General features: G+C 40.5%; 1 protein-coding gene across 1 annotated transcript in view; it reads right to left on the reverse strand.

The window, feature by feature from the left end:
- The window catches only part of LOC114694563 (carboxylesterase 1E-like), a 36,102-nt gene continuing 19,630 nt past the window's right edge, over window positions 1–16,472 (reverse strand). Inside the window, exons 8-14 of the mRNA XM_037206473.1 lie at window positions 16,413–16,451; window positions 14,122–14,262; window positions 12,851–12,931; window positions 12,087–12,234; window positions 7,934–8,065; window positions 561–633; window positions 1–321 (exon numbers count right to left, since the gene is read on the reverse strand). Of these exons, the coding sequence (XP_037062368.1) occupies window positions 150–321; window positions 561–633; window positions 7,934–8,065; window positions 12,087–12,234; window positions 12,851–12,931; window positions 14,122–14,262; window positions 16,413–16,451 (786 nt within the window). The 3' untranslated portion in view covers window positions 1–149. The remainder of the gene's footprint in view (window positions 322–560; window positions 634–7,933; window positions 8,066–12,086; window positions 12,235–12,850; window positions 12,932–14,121; window positions 14,263–16,412; window positions 16,452–16,472) is intronic.

The raw sequence follows: 16,472 nt of genomic DNA on the forward strand, positions 1-16,472 counted from the left end.
GGTACAACCATTCTCCCCCTGTCCCCAGCCCATCCCCATAACAAAATTCTCCAGTCTTCTCAAAGATTCATCACTGGCCAAGAAACATCTTCTATGGAGTAGCTTTATCTTGACTTTTCTGGTCTCCTGAGGCTGGAAGAGCTTCCTATTCATATCTCAGTATGTACTTTCTGTGATGGCTTCTTGGACCTAAGCTTAGTCCAGAAAGCCACTTCCTTATCTTTCAGTCTCCGGGCTGGCTGGGTGGTGGCTCCAATCTGCAGGTACCCTTCCTTCTGATCATACTCTGACCAATAGGGCAGCCCCTTCCCATTGGGGTTCCTGGGAACAGAATCAAACAGAATTTCTTAGTTACTATGGTGTCCCACATTCTTATGAATTTATAGGCATTCCTGGCTTATCTCTGCCAAAGGCTTGTGCATAGCAAGAAATTGGGGAGCAACATTGTCAGAGCACTGTGGTCACAGGCTGGGATTTGATCACTTATATCTTAAAATGCAACCCTTCCCAACAGTCCCATCTTGCCCAATATCTTGGCAATGTCTTTGCACTATTCTCACCCATTCCGAGCAAAGTTGGCCCAGAATTTCATCACCATCTTGCTGAGGTTGGTCTCCTCTTCTGAGGCACCTTCTGTGGGAAATAAGATTATATTATTGCAGCTCAACATGCATTTCATGAACCAGACACGGCTTGTTAAAAATGCAGAATATGGGTTCTAACTAAAAAATTATTGTGTCTAATTATTCATTGCAAGAAGGTCATAGTTAGTTGGTGTGTACTTTTAGTTTGTGAATGAATGATCCAGGACTCAGCAATAGTGATATAGTTCATTCCTAGCTGGCTGACTTCATTTTCCATACCCACCATTCTGTTCTTCCTTACTTAGGATGCAGATGCTGAAGTTCAGTGATGTCCTTATATGAAAGTATTTCTGGCACTTGTGTCTTTTCTCAAGCTCACCTTCAAACCCACATATTCATAGTTTGAAAAAATCTTAGAATAGCAAACATTCTAAAACCTGCCTAATTGGGAGATGCCCAGAGTCTGTTATCAGCAGCCACTGAAATGGGCCAAATCACAAGAACTGCTGAGAATTAAGGTATTAAAGATGGTCATGAAATGATTTTTGATATATTATGAGTTATAATATAAGTAAAAGACAACATTTGGATAAATAGGTATGCATATAGACAGACAGGTAGATGCACATGACATCTGATTCATGGTCAGCAACAGCTTGACCTCCTCTTAACTCACATTCTGATAGGCCATTTTGAGTGGGAAATCAAGCAGTGCAATTCTTATCTTCAAGTGGGGGGACTTGGGTGTTACTTTCTCTTAGTTATATTAGCAGTCAACATCCTGATGTAAAGCATTGCTGACTGCCCATGAGGATATACCTTTCCTAGTGGTTTCTGGAGTGGGAGAAAGTGTGGGCACTAGACATTTTAGTTCATTCCTGTTATCCTGAATTGGGAAATAAATATTAAGAGACAGTAAAGGGATCCTCCCTTGGAGACTGCAACTACTTCCTGAGACAGCGCCCACCAGCACTAATTGGACTAAGAGGTGAGTCTTTGTCCTCATAGCTGAACACCCCAACCTCTAGGCTTTGGACTCAGGGGAACAACCCTGTGCCCCCACACCTCCACCCACTGCAGCCCCAGTTTCAGGCCAGTAGGCAGGTTTCCTGCAGACAGGTCAGATTACCACAATCCCCCACCAGACCCTGTAACCCACAAGCCCTACCTCCCCGAAACCCCACCCATCTTCAGAGACTGCAACTGATCCCTGAGACAGAACCTACCAGTGCTGATTAGACTAAAAGCCCCCTGAGACACAGAGTCCATCAGCACAAATTGGACCAAGAGCCCTAATTATACTAAGAGCTCAAATTGGACCAAGAGTATCAGTTGGACTAAGAGAGGCTCCCTCAGACACAGATACCACTTGCACAGAGTGGGGAAGAGATGGGTAAATGCCAGTGCAAAAATACAGTCAACAACATAAAGACCAATATGGCACCATCAGTCTCTAGTGATTCTACATCAGCAAGACCTGAACACCCCAATGCAGGAGAAACAGAAGAAGTTGACCTTAAAAATGACTTTAAGAAGATGAAAGAGGACTTTAAAGAAGAAATGAAAATTTCCCTTAAAAAATTGAAGAAAAGACAAACAAAAATTGAAAGAAATCAATGAATCCCTTATAGAAGGACAAAAAAAATTAAACAAGTGAAGGAAACAGTCCAAGATTTGAAAACTGAAATAGAGGCAATAAAGAAGACACAAACTGAGGGAATGCTGGAAATGGAAAATCTGAGTAAACAAACAGGAATTACAGATGCAAGTATAGCCAACAGAATGTAAGAGATGGAAGAAAGAATCTCTGGTGTTGAAGATATGGTAGAGGAAATAGATTCATCAGTCAAAGAAAACACTAAAGCAAAAAAAGTCATAATACAAAACATCCAGGAAATTTGGGACACCATGAAAAGACCAAACCTAAGAATAATAGAGATAGAAGAAGGAGAAGAATACCAAATCAAAGGCACAGAAAATATATTCAACAAAATCATAGAAGAAAACTTTCCAACCCAAAGAAAGAAATGCCTATGAAGATACAAGATGCTTACAGAACACCAAATAACAGACTCCAAAAAAAAGTCCCCTCGCCATATAATAATCAAACCACTAAACATATAGAATAAAGAAAAAATATTAAGAGCTGCAAAGGAAAAATGACAAGTAACATATAAAGGCACACCCATCAGTATAACACCTGACTTCTTAATGGATACTCTGAAAGCCAGAAGGTCCTGGACAGACATTATACAGACACTAAGAGACCATGGAAGCCAACCCAGACTATTATATCCAGCAAAACTCTCAATCACCATAGATGGAGTAAACAAAATATTCCATGATAAAATCAGATTTAAACAATACCTATCCACAAATACAGCCCTACAGAAAGCACTAGAAGGAAAAATCCAACCTAAGGAAGTTAGATACACCCATGAAAACACAAGCAATAGATAATCCCACAGCAACAAATACCAAGGAAGAGAAACACACAACACTACCACCAAAAATAACAGGAATTAACAATCACTGGTCATTAATATCCATTAATATCAATGATCTCAATTCGCCTATTAAAAGACACGGACTAACAGAATGGATATGAAAACAGGATCCATTCTTCTGCTGATTACAAGAAACACACCTTAACTTCAAAAACAGACACTACCTCAGAGTAAAAGACTGGGAAAAGACTTTCCAATCAAATGGACTTAGGAAGCAAGCTAGTGTAGCTACCCTAATATCTAATAAAATAGACTTCAAACTAAAATCAATCAAAAGAGATCAGGAAGGACATTAAATATTTATTACAGGGAAAATCCTCCAAGATGAAGTCTCAATTCTAAACATCTATGCCCCAAATACAAGGGCACCCACATTTGTAAAAGAAACATTACTAAAGCTTAAATCCCACATCAAATCCCACACACTAGGAGTGGAAGATTTCAACACCCTACTCTCACCACTGGATAGATCTACCAGACTGAAGCTTAACAGAGAAATAAAGGAGCAAACAGAAGTTATGACTCAAATGAACTTAATTTCCACCCTAATAAAAAAAATACCTTCTTCTCAGCACCTCATGGAACCTTCTCTAAAATCAACCACAGGCTCGGTCGCAAAGCAAATCTCAACAGATACAAAAACATTGGAATAACCTCCTGTATTTTATTGGACCACAATAAAGTTAGCTTAAAGTTAGATTTCAACAACAAAAATTACAGAAAGCCTACAATCTCATGGAAACTGAATAATGCCCAAATGAATCACCAATGGGTCAAGGAAGAAATAAAGAAAGAAATTAAAGATTTTCTAGAATTCAAAGAAAATGGAAGTACAACATAACCAAACTTATGGGACACTATGAAAGCAGTGCTAAGAGGAAAATTTGTAGCACTGAATGCCCACACAAAGAAGATGAAGAAATCTTACACTAGTGACTTAACAGCACACCTGAGAACTATAGAACAAAAAGAAGAAAACTCACCCAGGACGATAGATGCCAGGAAATAATCCAATTGAGGGCTGAAATGAATGAAACAGATACAAAGAGAACAATAGAAAGAATCAATAAAACAAAGAGTTGGTCCTTTGAAAAAAATCAACAAGATAGACAAGCCCTTATCCAAACTAACCAAAAGGCAGAGAGAGCATCCAAATCAACAAAATACAAAATGAAAAGGGAGATATAACAAAAGACAATGAGGAAATCCAGAGAATCATCAGATCATACGTCAAAAACCTGTACTCCACAAAATTGGAAAATCTAAAAGAAATGAACAATTTTCTGGATAGGTACCACATAGCAAAGTTAAATCAAGACCAGATAAACTATCTATTGATTGATTGATTTGACACTTTAAAAAAAGATTTCTTTATTATGTATAATGTTCTGTCTGCATGTATGCTTGCACGCCAGAAGAGAGCATCAGATCTCATTACAGATGGTTATGAGCCAACATGTGGTTGCTGGGAATTGAACTCAGGACCTCTGGTAGAGCAGTCAGTACTCTTAACCACAAAGCCATCTCTCCAGCCCCAGATAAACTGTTTAAATAGACCAACAACCCCTAAGGAAATAGAAGCAGTCATTAAAAGTCTCCCAACCCCAAAAAGCCCAGGACCAGATGGTTTCAGCGCAGAATTCTACCAGATTTTCAAAGAAGAGTTAATACCAATACTCTTTAAATTGTTCCACACAATAGAAACAGAAAGAACATTTCCAAACACTTTTTATGAAGATACACTTACCCTGATACTCAAACCACACAAAGATGCAAAAAATAAAGAGACCAATCTCCCTCATGAACATTGATGCAAAAATACTCAATAAAATATTGGCAAACAGACTCCAAGAACACATCAAAAAAATTATCCACCATGACCAAGTAGGCTTCATCCAAGGGATGCAAGGATGGTTCAACATACGAAAATATATCAATGCAATACACCATATAAACAAACTGAAAGCAAAAAAAAAAAAACATGATTATCTTATGCTGAAAATGCCCTTGACAAAATCCGACACCTCTTCATGATAAAGGTCTTAGAGAGATCAGGAATACAAGGAACATAAATAAACATAATAAAGGCAATTTACAGCAAGCCTACAGCCCACATCAAATTAAATGAAGAGAAACTCAAAGTGATTCCACTAAAATCAGGAACAAAACAAGGCTCTCCACTCTTCCCATATTTATTCAATATAGTAGTTGACTTCTAGCTAGAGCAATAAGACAACAAAAGGAGATCAAAGGGATAGAAATTGGAAAAGAAGAAGCCAAACTTTCACTATTTGCAGATGATAGGATAGTATACATAAGTGACCCCAAAAATTCTACCAAGGAACTCCTACAGCTAATAAACTCCTTCAGTAATGTGTCAGGATACAAGACTAACTCAAAAAAAAAAAAATCAGTAGCTCTCCTATATACAAATGATAAAAGGGCTGGCTGAGAAAGAAATCAGAGAAACATCACCCTTTTTAATAGCCAAAAATAATATAAAATACCTTGGGGTAACTCTAACAAAGCAAATGAAGGACCTGATGATAAGAACTTTAAGTCTCTGAAGAAAGAAATCGAAGAAGATATTAGAAAATGGAAAGAAGTTCCGTGTTCATGGATAGTAGGATTAACATAGTAAAAATGGCAGTCTTACCAAAAAGCAATCTACAGATTCAATAAAATCCCCATCAAAATCCCAACACAATTCTTCACAGACTTGGAAAGAACAATGCTCAACTTCATATGGAAAAACAGAAAACCCAGGATTGCTAACAGAATTCTGTACAATAAAGCAACCTCTGGAGGTGTCATGATCCTTGATTTCAAGCTCTACTATAGAACTATAATAATAATAACAGCTTGGTACTGGCAAAAAAAAAAAAAAAACCGACATGTGGGCCAATGGAATTGAATTGAAAACCCTAACATTAATTTGCACATATATGAACACCTGATTTTTGACAAAGAAACCAAAACTGTACAATGGGAAAAAGAAAATATCTTCAACAAACGGTGCTGGCATAACTGGGTGTCAACACATAGAAGATTTCAAATAGATCCATATCTGTCACCATGTACAAAACTCAAGTCCAAGTGGATCAAACACCTCAATGTAAGTCCAGTTACACTGAATTTGATAGAAGAGAAAGTAGGAAGTAGCCTTGAATGCATTGACACAGGAGACCACTTCCTAAATGTAACACCAGTAGCACAGACACTGAGAGCGACAATTAATAAACGGGACCTCTTGAAACTGAGAAGATTTTGTAGGGCAAAGGACATGGTCAATAAGACAAAACAACAGTCCACAGAATGGGAAAAGATCTTCACCAACCCCACATCTGACAGAGGGCTGATCTCCAAAATATATAAAGAACTCAAGAAACTAGACATCAAAATACCTATCAATCCAATTTAAAAAAAAAATGGGCTACAGAGCCAACCAGAGAATTCTCAACAGAAGAATCTCAAATGGCCAAAAGACATTCAAGGAATTGCTCAACATCCTTAATCATCAGGGGAATGTAAATAAAAAATGACTCTGAGATACCATCTTACACCTGTCAGAATGGCTAAAATCAAAAACAATGAAGACAGCTCATGTTGGAGAGGATGTGGAGCAAGGGAAACACTCCTCCACTGCTGGTGGGAATGCAAACTTGTACAGCCACTCTGGAAATCAGTATGGCAGTTTCTCAGAAAATTGAGAATAAGTCTTCCTCAAGACCCAGCCAATACCACTCTTGTGCATATACCCAAGGAATGCTCGATCTTACCACAAGGACACATGCTCAGCTATGCTCATTGCAGCATTATTTGTAATAGCAAGAACCTGGAAACAACCTAGATGCCCTCAGGCTGAAGAATAAATAAAGAAAATGTGGTACATATACACAATGGAAAACACTGCCACATTAAAATTTGTAGGCAAATGGATGGAACTAGAAAAATATCATTCTGAGTGAGGTAACCCAGACTCAGAAGAACAAACATGGTATGTACTCACTCATAAGTGGATACTAGATGTAAAGCAAAGATAACCAGACTGCAACCACAGCTCTAGGAAGGCTAGCTAGCAGAGGACACTTGGAAGGATGCATGGATTGCCCAGTGAAGGAGAAATAGATGAGATCTAAATGAGCAAACTCAGGGTGTAATAATGGTTAATGATGGCAAGGGATGAGGAATGAAAACATAGGAGAACGGGATGTTTTAGCTGGAACAGGAACAGAGTGGGAGAGCAAGGAAAGAGATACCATGATAAATGAAGACACCATGGGAATATGGAGAAACAGAGTGCTAGGGAGTTTCCCAGGAATTCACAATGATGACCCCACCTTAGACTACTGGCAATAGTCAAAAGGGTACCTGAACTGGCCTACTCTAGTGATCAGATGGCTAAATACCCTAACTGTCATCATAGAGCCTTCATCCAGTGGCTGATGGAAACAGATGGAGAGATCCATGGCTGGGCACCAGGCTAAGCTCCAGGAGTTCAGTTGAGAGAGAGGAGAGATTCTATAAGCAAGGGACATTGAGATCATGATGGGAAAATGTACAGAGATGGCCAGCCAAACTAGTGGAAACACATGAACTATGGACCAATAGCTGAGGAGCCCCATGGCACTGGACTAGGCCCTCTGAATAAGTGAGACAGTTGTTTAGCTTGAATTGGTTAGGGGGCCCCCAGACAGTAGAAAACCTCTTAATAATAATAATAATAATAATAATAATAATAATAATAGTAATGAAAAAGAGGATAAAGGTGTTCAAAGCCACAGAAGGAAAATGAATCCAGACCTCCTAACCATAAGCAAACAGGGAGCAATGCACCATTACCTCTTAAGATTGGGGCACCGAAGACTGAGTAGACTTCATCTCCGTGGTCTCCAATCACAGTCTTGGGTTTCAATTCTGATGAGAAGCTTGGATGATATTGAAATTCGTACATATAGGTGGGGGCTCCGGCATCTGGAAAGACATGAATTCATGTACACTTCATATTATCAGGCATGTGCTTGGGTGGTATAAAGGCTTCTACATGTGAAGGAATCTCTGGTCTTCAGCAAAGCCGAACTCTTTTAGTTAATCACTTGAATGTGCATGGGCTGTTTAGAAAGGGAAAGCGGATGTGATACTTGAGTCAGACATTCATGGACTTAAAATTTGATGAATAAAATGCACTCCCCACGAAAACAGATAGGTGTTCACAGTAATGCTCTGGTACACATTCATTCTGAGAAGATCTACAACCTACTAAGCATCTTCTATTCAGACTGGTGTTGAACATTTTCCCATGTTTTGCTCACTCGTTTCCAGGAGTGTGAAGCAAATCCAAGCGCTTGCCTGAAAATGTTATTAATGTTTTCAATTAGCATAAAAATGGGTTTCATTGTAATATTTCCATACATATTTTGTTTCATTCATTTTTTTACCCCACTCCTTCATGTCCATTGCACCCACTTGCATGTGCCTTTCCTACTAACAATCTTTTATTCTACTTTTAGGACACAGGTATAGCATTGTCCTCTTTCCTCTACCCTCTCCCTGAAGATCTCCTCTTTTCTCATTTTTTTTCTGGTTTCTTTCCTCCATGCACAAATACACAGAAATTTAAATCTAGGCTCCACAGATGAGGGGAAATACATATTTATTTTCCTAAGTCAAGTTTACTTAAACATGATGATTTCCAGTTTCATGCATTTTCTTGCAAATATCATAACTATTTTCTTTATAAAATTCTACTTTGTATATACAATGTTTTGTTTACCTCATTCATCCATTTGTGACCATCTAGGCTAGTTCTACTTCTTCACTATTGTGAATAATGTGGTAATGAACATGAATATGCAAGTATCTCTGTGGTAGAACTTATTAAAATCTAAGTATATACAGACAGGGAATAATCAGTCTTTCATGTCTCAGGAATACAGCAGTGAATAAAGCTGCCATTCAGAAATAAGATAAATGAACAAATAAAAACATATGGAATCGAGCACATGTAGACATGTCTTATAGAAATTGGTAGAGTTTTTTTTAAGGTTGAAGTAAAGAGATACTAATGAACAACATGAAACCCATTAGCACAAATGTCAAAGATATAAATAGAATTTAGGACATTCCAGAGCTGTAATGATCATGCATGTGGCAATTGGATGCCAAGTCCTAAGTTCTAAGACAAAAATAGCACTAACAACTTAAAGCAAATATTCAATGACTAAAATAAATTGTCCTTACAAAATGATAAGGATAAATCTAAAAGACATAAAGTGTGTGGAGTGGTGGCAGGAATTGAAAGAACAAACCGAGCCTAAAGCTAAAGAAGGGAGCAAATGAAGATCAGACAGAGATGACCTGTGAGGACTGGGAAGGCAGCCCAATGGCAGAGTTCTCACTGAGAATGTTTGAGGAACTGAGTTAAACAGCCAGAGAGAAAGGAGGGGAAGACAGAGAGATTTGTGAGACTATAAAGGTTTAAAAGGTTTTTGAGGATGAAAAATATCAGCAAAATGTATCAAGATCCAACAGGCAAAAAATTAGTAGAGAATCAGATAGATCAAATCGTTGATGAAAGATCTGACAGTAGATGGCACTGGAATTCACAAGCTCATGAGAGATTATTACAAGCAACTGTGTGAACACAGATTGACTCTCCTAGAAAAAGGAGATGAACTATTAGTCCAATAAATCCTACCAAAGCTGAACTAAGAAGAAATAGACAATCTGGAGGTCAACCATGAATGAACTTGAGTTAGTGATTAAAGTTTTTCATCAAAGAAAAGTGACAATTTTCCTGAAGAATCACAATTAGTATTTAAAGAACTGGGAATCATATATCTCAAATTTTGCCAAATTTCTTTAAAAGTCAATGGAACATTTCCAGATTCTTTCTCATGAGGACAGAATCACACAGATATGAAAATAAGACAAGGCACTACAAGAAAAGAAAACGACAGCAAGGTCCTTAATGAAACAGATGGAAAACTACTCAACAGAACACCAGCTACCTCATGTTATAGGTAGAGAGACAAAAAAGTCACCTTATTATATGCAGAAAAAATATTTGATAAAATTCAACTTTCATGATAAAATGTTGACCAAATAAGCGAGAGATGAAGTACAAACACACACACACACACACACACACACACACACACACACAGAGAGAGAGAGAGAGAGAGAGAGAGAGAGAGAAGAGAGAGAGAAGAGAGAAGAGAGAGAAGAGAGAGAGAGAGAGAGAGAAGAGATGAGAGAGAGATGACTGTCCTGGGACTCACTCTGTAGACCAGGCTGGCCTTGAACTCATGGATATTCACCTGCCTTTGCATCCTGATTGCTGAGATTAAATGCTTGCACCACCACCACCCGATGTGAGGTGGGGTATATTTTGACACAATATAGGTCATGTATAAGAGGTGCAGTGTCAACATTGTCCACAACAGGGAAAATATTTTCCTCTAGAACTTGGAACAAGACAAAAATTACCTTGCATACTGCTTTGATTTAGCATAGTGTTAGAAGTATTTGCCTGAATCATTTGGCAAAAGTTTAAAAAGTAGGCATCCAAATAGGAAAGTCAGACCTGCAACAATATTCATGGCCAGCATGTTCCTACAGATAGAAACCATATAAACTCCCAAAGTACTTACAAATAATAAGTAAACAGAATAAAATTACAGCAGAGGAAATCAACAAATGAAAATCAAATAGTGTTTCCACATACTAAAAATAAATCATGCCACTTAGGGGGAGTCCTTGGAGATACCTTTCCTGACCTCTTCCTGCACTTTTCTCCTTGTGTGTCATGAAGTGAGCATGTTTGTTCCACCATGCTCCCCAAAATGATGAATCTCACCCCAGGGACACAACAGTAGAGTCTCCTCACCACATACTGAATCAACAACCCAAATAAGTCTCTCTTCCTCATGATGTTTATGGCAGTCATCTTGTCTGGGCAAAGAAGCCTGGCTTCTACCTCCAGTACTGGTAACACTAGGAGCCCTTTTGCCTCATGGTTTTCTCTGGTCACTATTAACTATTTTGCCCATGTGCAGCAGATCAAAGCACACCAGTGACAAGTGAGCAGTGGTGGATACAAATCCTCCCCTCTTGCTCAGATACAACAACCCTAAGACCACTCATCTGATTATTCTCAGAGTTCCAGCGCCCACTGTCCACAGTGGGCATGCAATTAGCTGTGCATCACTGAGTGGCCTCCATCTCCTTGCTGCGTCATTCCACATCTCCCTCGGGAATGTTTGCTGGGATCAACTCAAAAATTAACTGCTTACATTTGCATCCTGCCTGTAGAGCCTGCTTGCTGTGGATATCACTATGTATAAATAAAACTTACAAATATAAGATAGATAGGATATCTTCTTTAATATTGTAACTGTAATTCTTGCTTGATAATTGCTTTGTTATATGCAATTTTACTATGTTAAAGTTAAAACCTTCCCTTTTGAAAAAGAAGAAAAGGGGAAGTTCTGTGGATATCACTCTGTATAAATAAAACACTGATTGGCCAGTAGCCAGGCAGGAAGTATAGGTGGGACTAGCAGAGAGGAGAGAGGAAAAGGAAGGGAAGGCAGGGAAAAGGACACCAACTGCTGTTCAGGGAGCATCACATAGAGGCAACAGGTAAAGCCACAGAACATGTGGCAACATATAGATTAACAGAAATGGGCTGAGTATAAGAGCAACAGTTAGACAATGTTAGGCCTGAGCTAATGGCTGAGCAATTTAAATAATATAAGAGTCGGTGTGTTTATTTTATAAGTGGGCTCCAGGACTGGCAGGGCTTGGCAGGAACTGGAGAGAAGTTCTCCAGCTACACCTGCTACTGCCAGGAACTAAACAGAACAAAAGCTCTTCCTGCACCAAACATTGAGGCCTCACCACAAAGAGTTTCCACATCTGTCTATCCTAGGATGTCAGCAGGTTAGAGACCAAAGCTGATCATCTGTTGCCCCATCCAACTTGTTGGACTCACCTCTGTGGCCACGAGACACAATCACAGATGGTACCCCAAACATCACATCCCCAATCAACTCTTGGAGCATGGCTCTGTTTCTGACTGGGTCATCTGTGTCTATTGAATACTTCTCCATGGCAGCTGGAATCCTGTCCTCTGGTATGTTCTGAAATGGATGAACAAAGTGACCATCTCCAACTGAGCAGTGTGGCTTATCCAGCCAATTGAGAAGGCTTCATTGATTTCAAGCTTTCTGTGCCCTGTATAAATCCCTCCTGAGGTGATAAAATCAGAAAGTTGGAAACATGGGTTCAGAACCCAAGTGAGTCTTTTTCTGGTGAGACTGAAGTGACAATCACAGACCCTGTATGGGTCTGAGCTAGGTACTCTACATATGTTATGGTTTTTTAGCTTGAGGTTCTTGTGGGACTCCTAATGGTGGGAGTGTGGGTGTCTCTGACTCTTTCGCCTGCTCTTGGAACCCTTTTCCTCCTATTGGGTTGCCTTGTACAGCCTTGATATGAGGGTTTGTGCCTGGTCTTTTGTAACTTGTTATGCTATGTTTGCTTGAAATCCCTGTTAAGGATGAGGCCTGATCTTTTCTTGAAGGGAAATGGAAGAAGAGTAGATCTGGTGGGGGGGGAGCGGTTCTGGGAAGAGTGGAGTGAGGGAAAACTGTAGTCAGGATGTAATGTATGAGAGAAGAATAAAAAAAAGAAAAAGAAATGGTCGGTAATTCGGGCCAGTCCCCAGCCAGTTACCACGGATCATATGATGCTTACGAAGAAATAAGCAGACTTCGTCAGGAGTGATGTGACCATCTTCTTGTCCAGTTTTACATCAGTAGGTGGAAATTCCATTAGCTGTTTTAAAAAAAATAGTTAAGTATTTGTGAATCCTCAGGAATGAACAAGAGACAACCACCCTGCCCACTGTGGAATGAAGACTCTAGCTCTCCCATGAGTTTAACAAAAATCAATAAAACAAGTGGATTTGTATATGGAAACTGAAGGAATGAGGTAAAGGTGCTTACATACTTACTATCAGGCTAGGGGAATTACATTCCCATAGGCAGTGGGGACATTTAGACAAGGGTAAAATAGAAGCAAGAAGCTGAAGGATAGAGGAACAGGTTCGGTCCTCACAGACCCTGCCAACTGAGGAAGTCACCATTATACCATTATGGCTAGGTTCTTTGATGACATCTAAAATCCCCCAGTGAGAGATGCAAAACTCTCAGCATGTACTGACGCCATCAAGAACTCTATTCTTAGAGCCCTGACTCCAGCACTGTTTTAGCAACTTAAGGTACTGAGCCCCTCCTCTGCCTGCCTGAGAAAGCCCATTGCTTTCAAGCAAAAATCACACTTTCTCCAGGGACAGCCCACTGATGGGGAGACTGGCCCCTGCCACCTCTCTTGTACAAGTCACTATAAAGTGGCAATTCTATCCATCATACTGAAAACATCCCCGCCTTGGTGTCAGGGATTTGAGTCCAGGTCATGTTTAATGTTTCCTTCCCTGTTTCTGTATTCCTGGGTAAAACCTGCCCTGTTTTAACCACTGTTGGGGAGTTCTGCAATTGCTAAAGAAGTAAACATCTTACCTATTAGAAACAAATGTGAACTCAGTCAGATCACCTTCTGAACACTGTCCCTGAGGCACCGAGAGCACCCGTGGGGATCCCTGAGACTTGAGGAGCCAAGCACAAGCAGGTCTTTCTGTGCCCCAGCCCACACTCCTGGACTCTCCACTCCTTCCTTGATTTATTTGGTTATTTCATCTGCACAAGTATTGTCTCTACAGACCCAAGAAACCTGGGAATTCCAGAATTCATTAAGGAAAAGCAATGACAGCGTGTTACCAGGCCAGCATTTCTCAGGTGACAGGTGATAGGTGATGCCCCAGAATATTTCCATGGAAAAATCCACTCATAACAATAAGGACAGCTGCCTGAGACACCAAGCAAGGCTTGAACAAAGAACTCACGGGTGCACAAACAGGTTGAATAATGGGGGGGGGGCGCCTGTCAAACAGTTCTGTTTATGCTCACATTTGGCAGCAGCCAGCCGAATTCTTGCTTGTTGATCCCCACTAAGAAAGGGACATTGTTGACACTCTTCTCAGCCAGAATCTCTTCTGGGGCCTTGGGCAGCAGCACTCCGTCAAGCACAGTTGGCGTAAAGGGGTAGTGCTGGGGAGGAGAGCAGCACTGTGTAAGAGATCACCCGCGTCTCCTGCTCTGCCTGACCAAGGGGGCGGCTGGAACACAGACCCCCATGGCTGCAGACAGTGGCCACAGAAACACAGGGTCAGTAGAAGGGAGTGAACGGTCTAGAGTCACAAAGGCCTGATTAGGCGCATCTGTCTATGGCAAGGTTATGATGGCAAAGAAGGGGTAGGAGCATCCTAACTCAAATTAAACATGTGCCATGTATATTTCAATTGTAGCACATTACCTAGAATTAATCCCCACTATTCCTTACACTATTATAGTGAGGTATTCCTCACTATACCTTGGGTCTGTAAGGTTGTCATGAATGTTGAATGTAGACGAATTTCTAAACAGTCTTATTAAATAAGAAACACAGAGCCAAATACAGAGTTAAAAGCCCGGCATCAGAGGACTAGCAAAGAGCCAAGACCACTTTATCTTACCACTCACTGTCGTCACTTCCCCTGAGAGAGTGTTTCTTCCCATCTGACTTATTGCCTTTCTGTTCTGCCTTCTCATTGACTCTAAATCCAACCACACAACTTCCTTATCACTGCCTGTCTATACAGACCTCCAAGTATCTATGGTTGGTACTGGGATTAAAGGTTCCTGTCACCACGCTTGGCTGTGTCCTTGACCACACAGAGACTCTGCCTGCCATTTGATGGATTAAGGGCGTGGGCCTCCACTACCTGACTTCTGTTCCTGGCTCGCTAATGACCTCTGATCTCTAGGCAAACTTTATTTATTAACATGCAAATAAAAATCACATTTCAGCACAATTAAAATATCACCATGGTTAAATTAGTGGCTCCTAAGCCACTGCTTCAGGGGAAATGCAGAATGCATTTCCTCTGAGTCCCCTACCACCATGCTAACACCCACACCCTTATGTGTGAAGTCCTATTCAAAGACACACCATGTCACATACATGTTTTGAAAAGAATTAGCTGACATAGGATTTAATAAAACACCAAATGGGCAGGACTTATTTTTTTTCCCACCCTGGGTAACATGACACCATATTCTTCAGCTTCACAATCATGCCCTACACTGTGGATTTTTCAAAGTCGTCATCCTTGTGTGAAGTTTGAACACATACATCCACGACTTTAGATGGCTCTTTCCCTTTTCCAAAGTTTTATCACATGCTGTAGGTACCACATGACCACTCCCCAGAATGGCCTCATCCTCAGATAGGCAAATGTCCTTCCCCTCTTTTGGATCAGCACTGGTTTCCTGCAGGTCTAATCCCGGGACTGTTTGAGCCATGGGGTAGAACGCCATGGAGTGGGAATTCTGTCCCCAGCTTCCACTTTCTCTCTTGTCTTAAGCATGACCAAGACCCAGAACATATTTCAATATTTTTTCTACGCTACCCTCATCCTCCTTTCTATGGTACCCTCATCCTCCAGGATGGAATTCCTTAAGAGGGAAGATATCTTGTCTGTTTCACTGCTGTATCCCAGCTCAAAATCATATCCTACCATGGAGTAAGTACTTCTTTAAATTTTGTTAAATGGCTAAAAGAGTCTCATTTTAGCCTCATAGACATTTAAAGGAGATGATGGGATCCTCGGGGAAGGAGTGAAAAGGACAGGTGTGTAGGATGCTGCAAAACTGATTTCGACAGACTCTGATCACTGCTGGGAGGAGCAAGGGCAGGAGGGATGAGATGCAGGGCCCTGGTGGAGTTTCCATGGTGTAAGATGCAGTGTGATAGCCCAGATTGACATCTCAGGCTCCTCCCTGCATACCTCTTGAGCCCTATGTCATCTGGAGAGGTTTGTGCTCAGCAACGGCTCCCCAGACTCTTGGCCAGCAATCTCATCCTTCTGGTAGTGGAAAGTTCTAGTGTCATTTATTTTCATAGGACCACTTTTTAAGCAAGAAATGCAAACAAGAAAAGGATAAAATATTAAAGATTTGGAGCACTGAACTGGCAGTCGGGGAGCAGGGCCAGCCATGCCTCTGGTTTCCTTGGCTGTGCTAACTATCGAGTGACTTTACTGCTCTAGGCCTCAACAGCACAGACAAGAAATGAGTATGATTCCACCAAGGGGAATTCCACCAGCTGTAGTTAATTGAAGACTAACACTGTAAGGCTGCAAACCTTAAAGCATCCTTACCTTTTTGGTGTCTCCTTGCAAATCAAGCTTAAAGAAGTTCTGTGGAAACAAAGGCACATT

This window comes from Peromyscus leucopus, chromosome 5 (assembly GCF_004664715.2).
Source record: "Peromyscus leucopus breed LL Stock chromosome 5, UCI_PerLeu_2.1, whole genome shotgun sequence".
Taxonomy (NCBI): Eukaryota; Metazoa; Chordata; class Mammalia; order Rodentia; family Cricetidae; genus Peromyscus; species Peromyscus leucopus.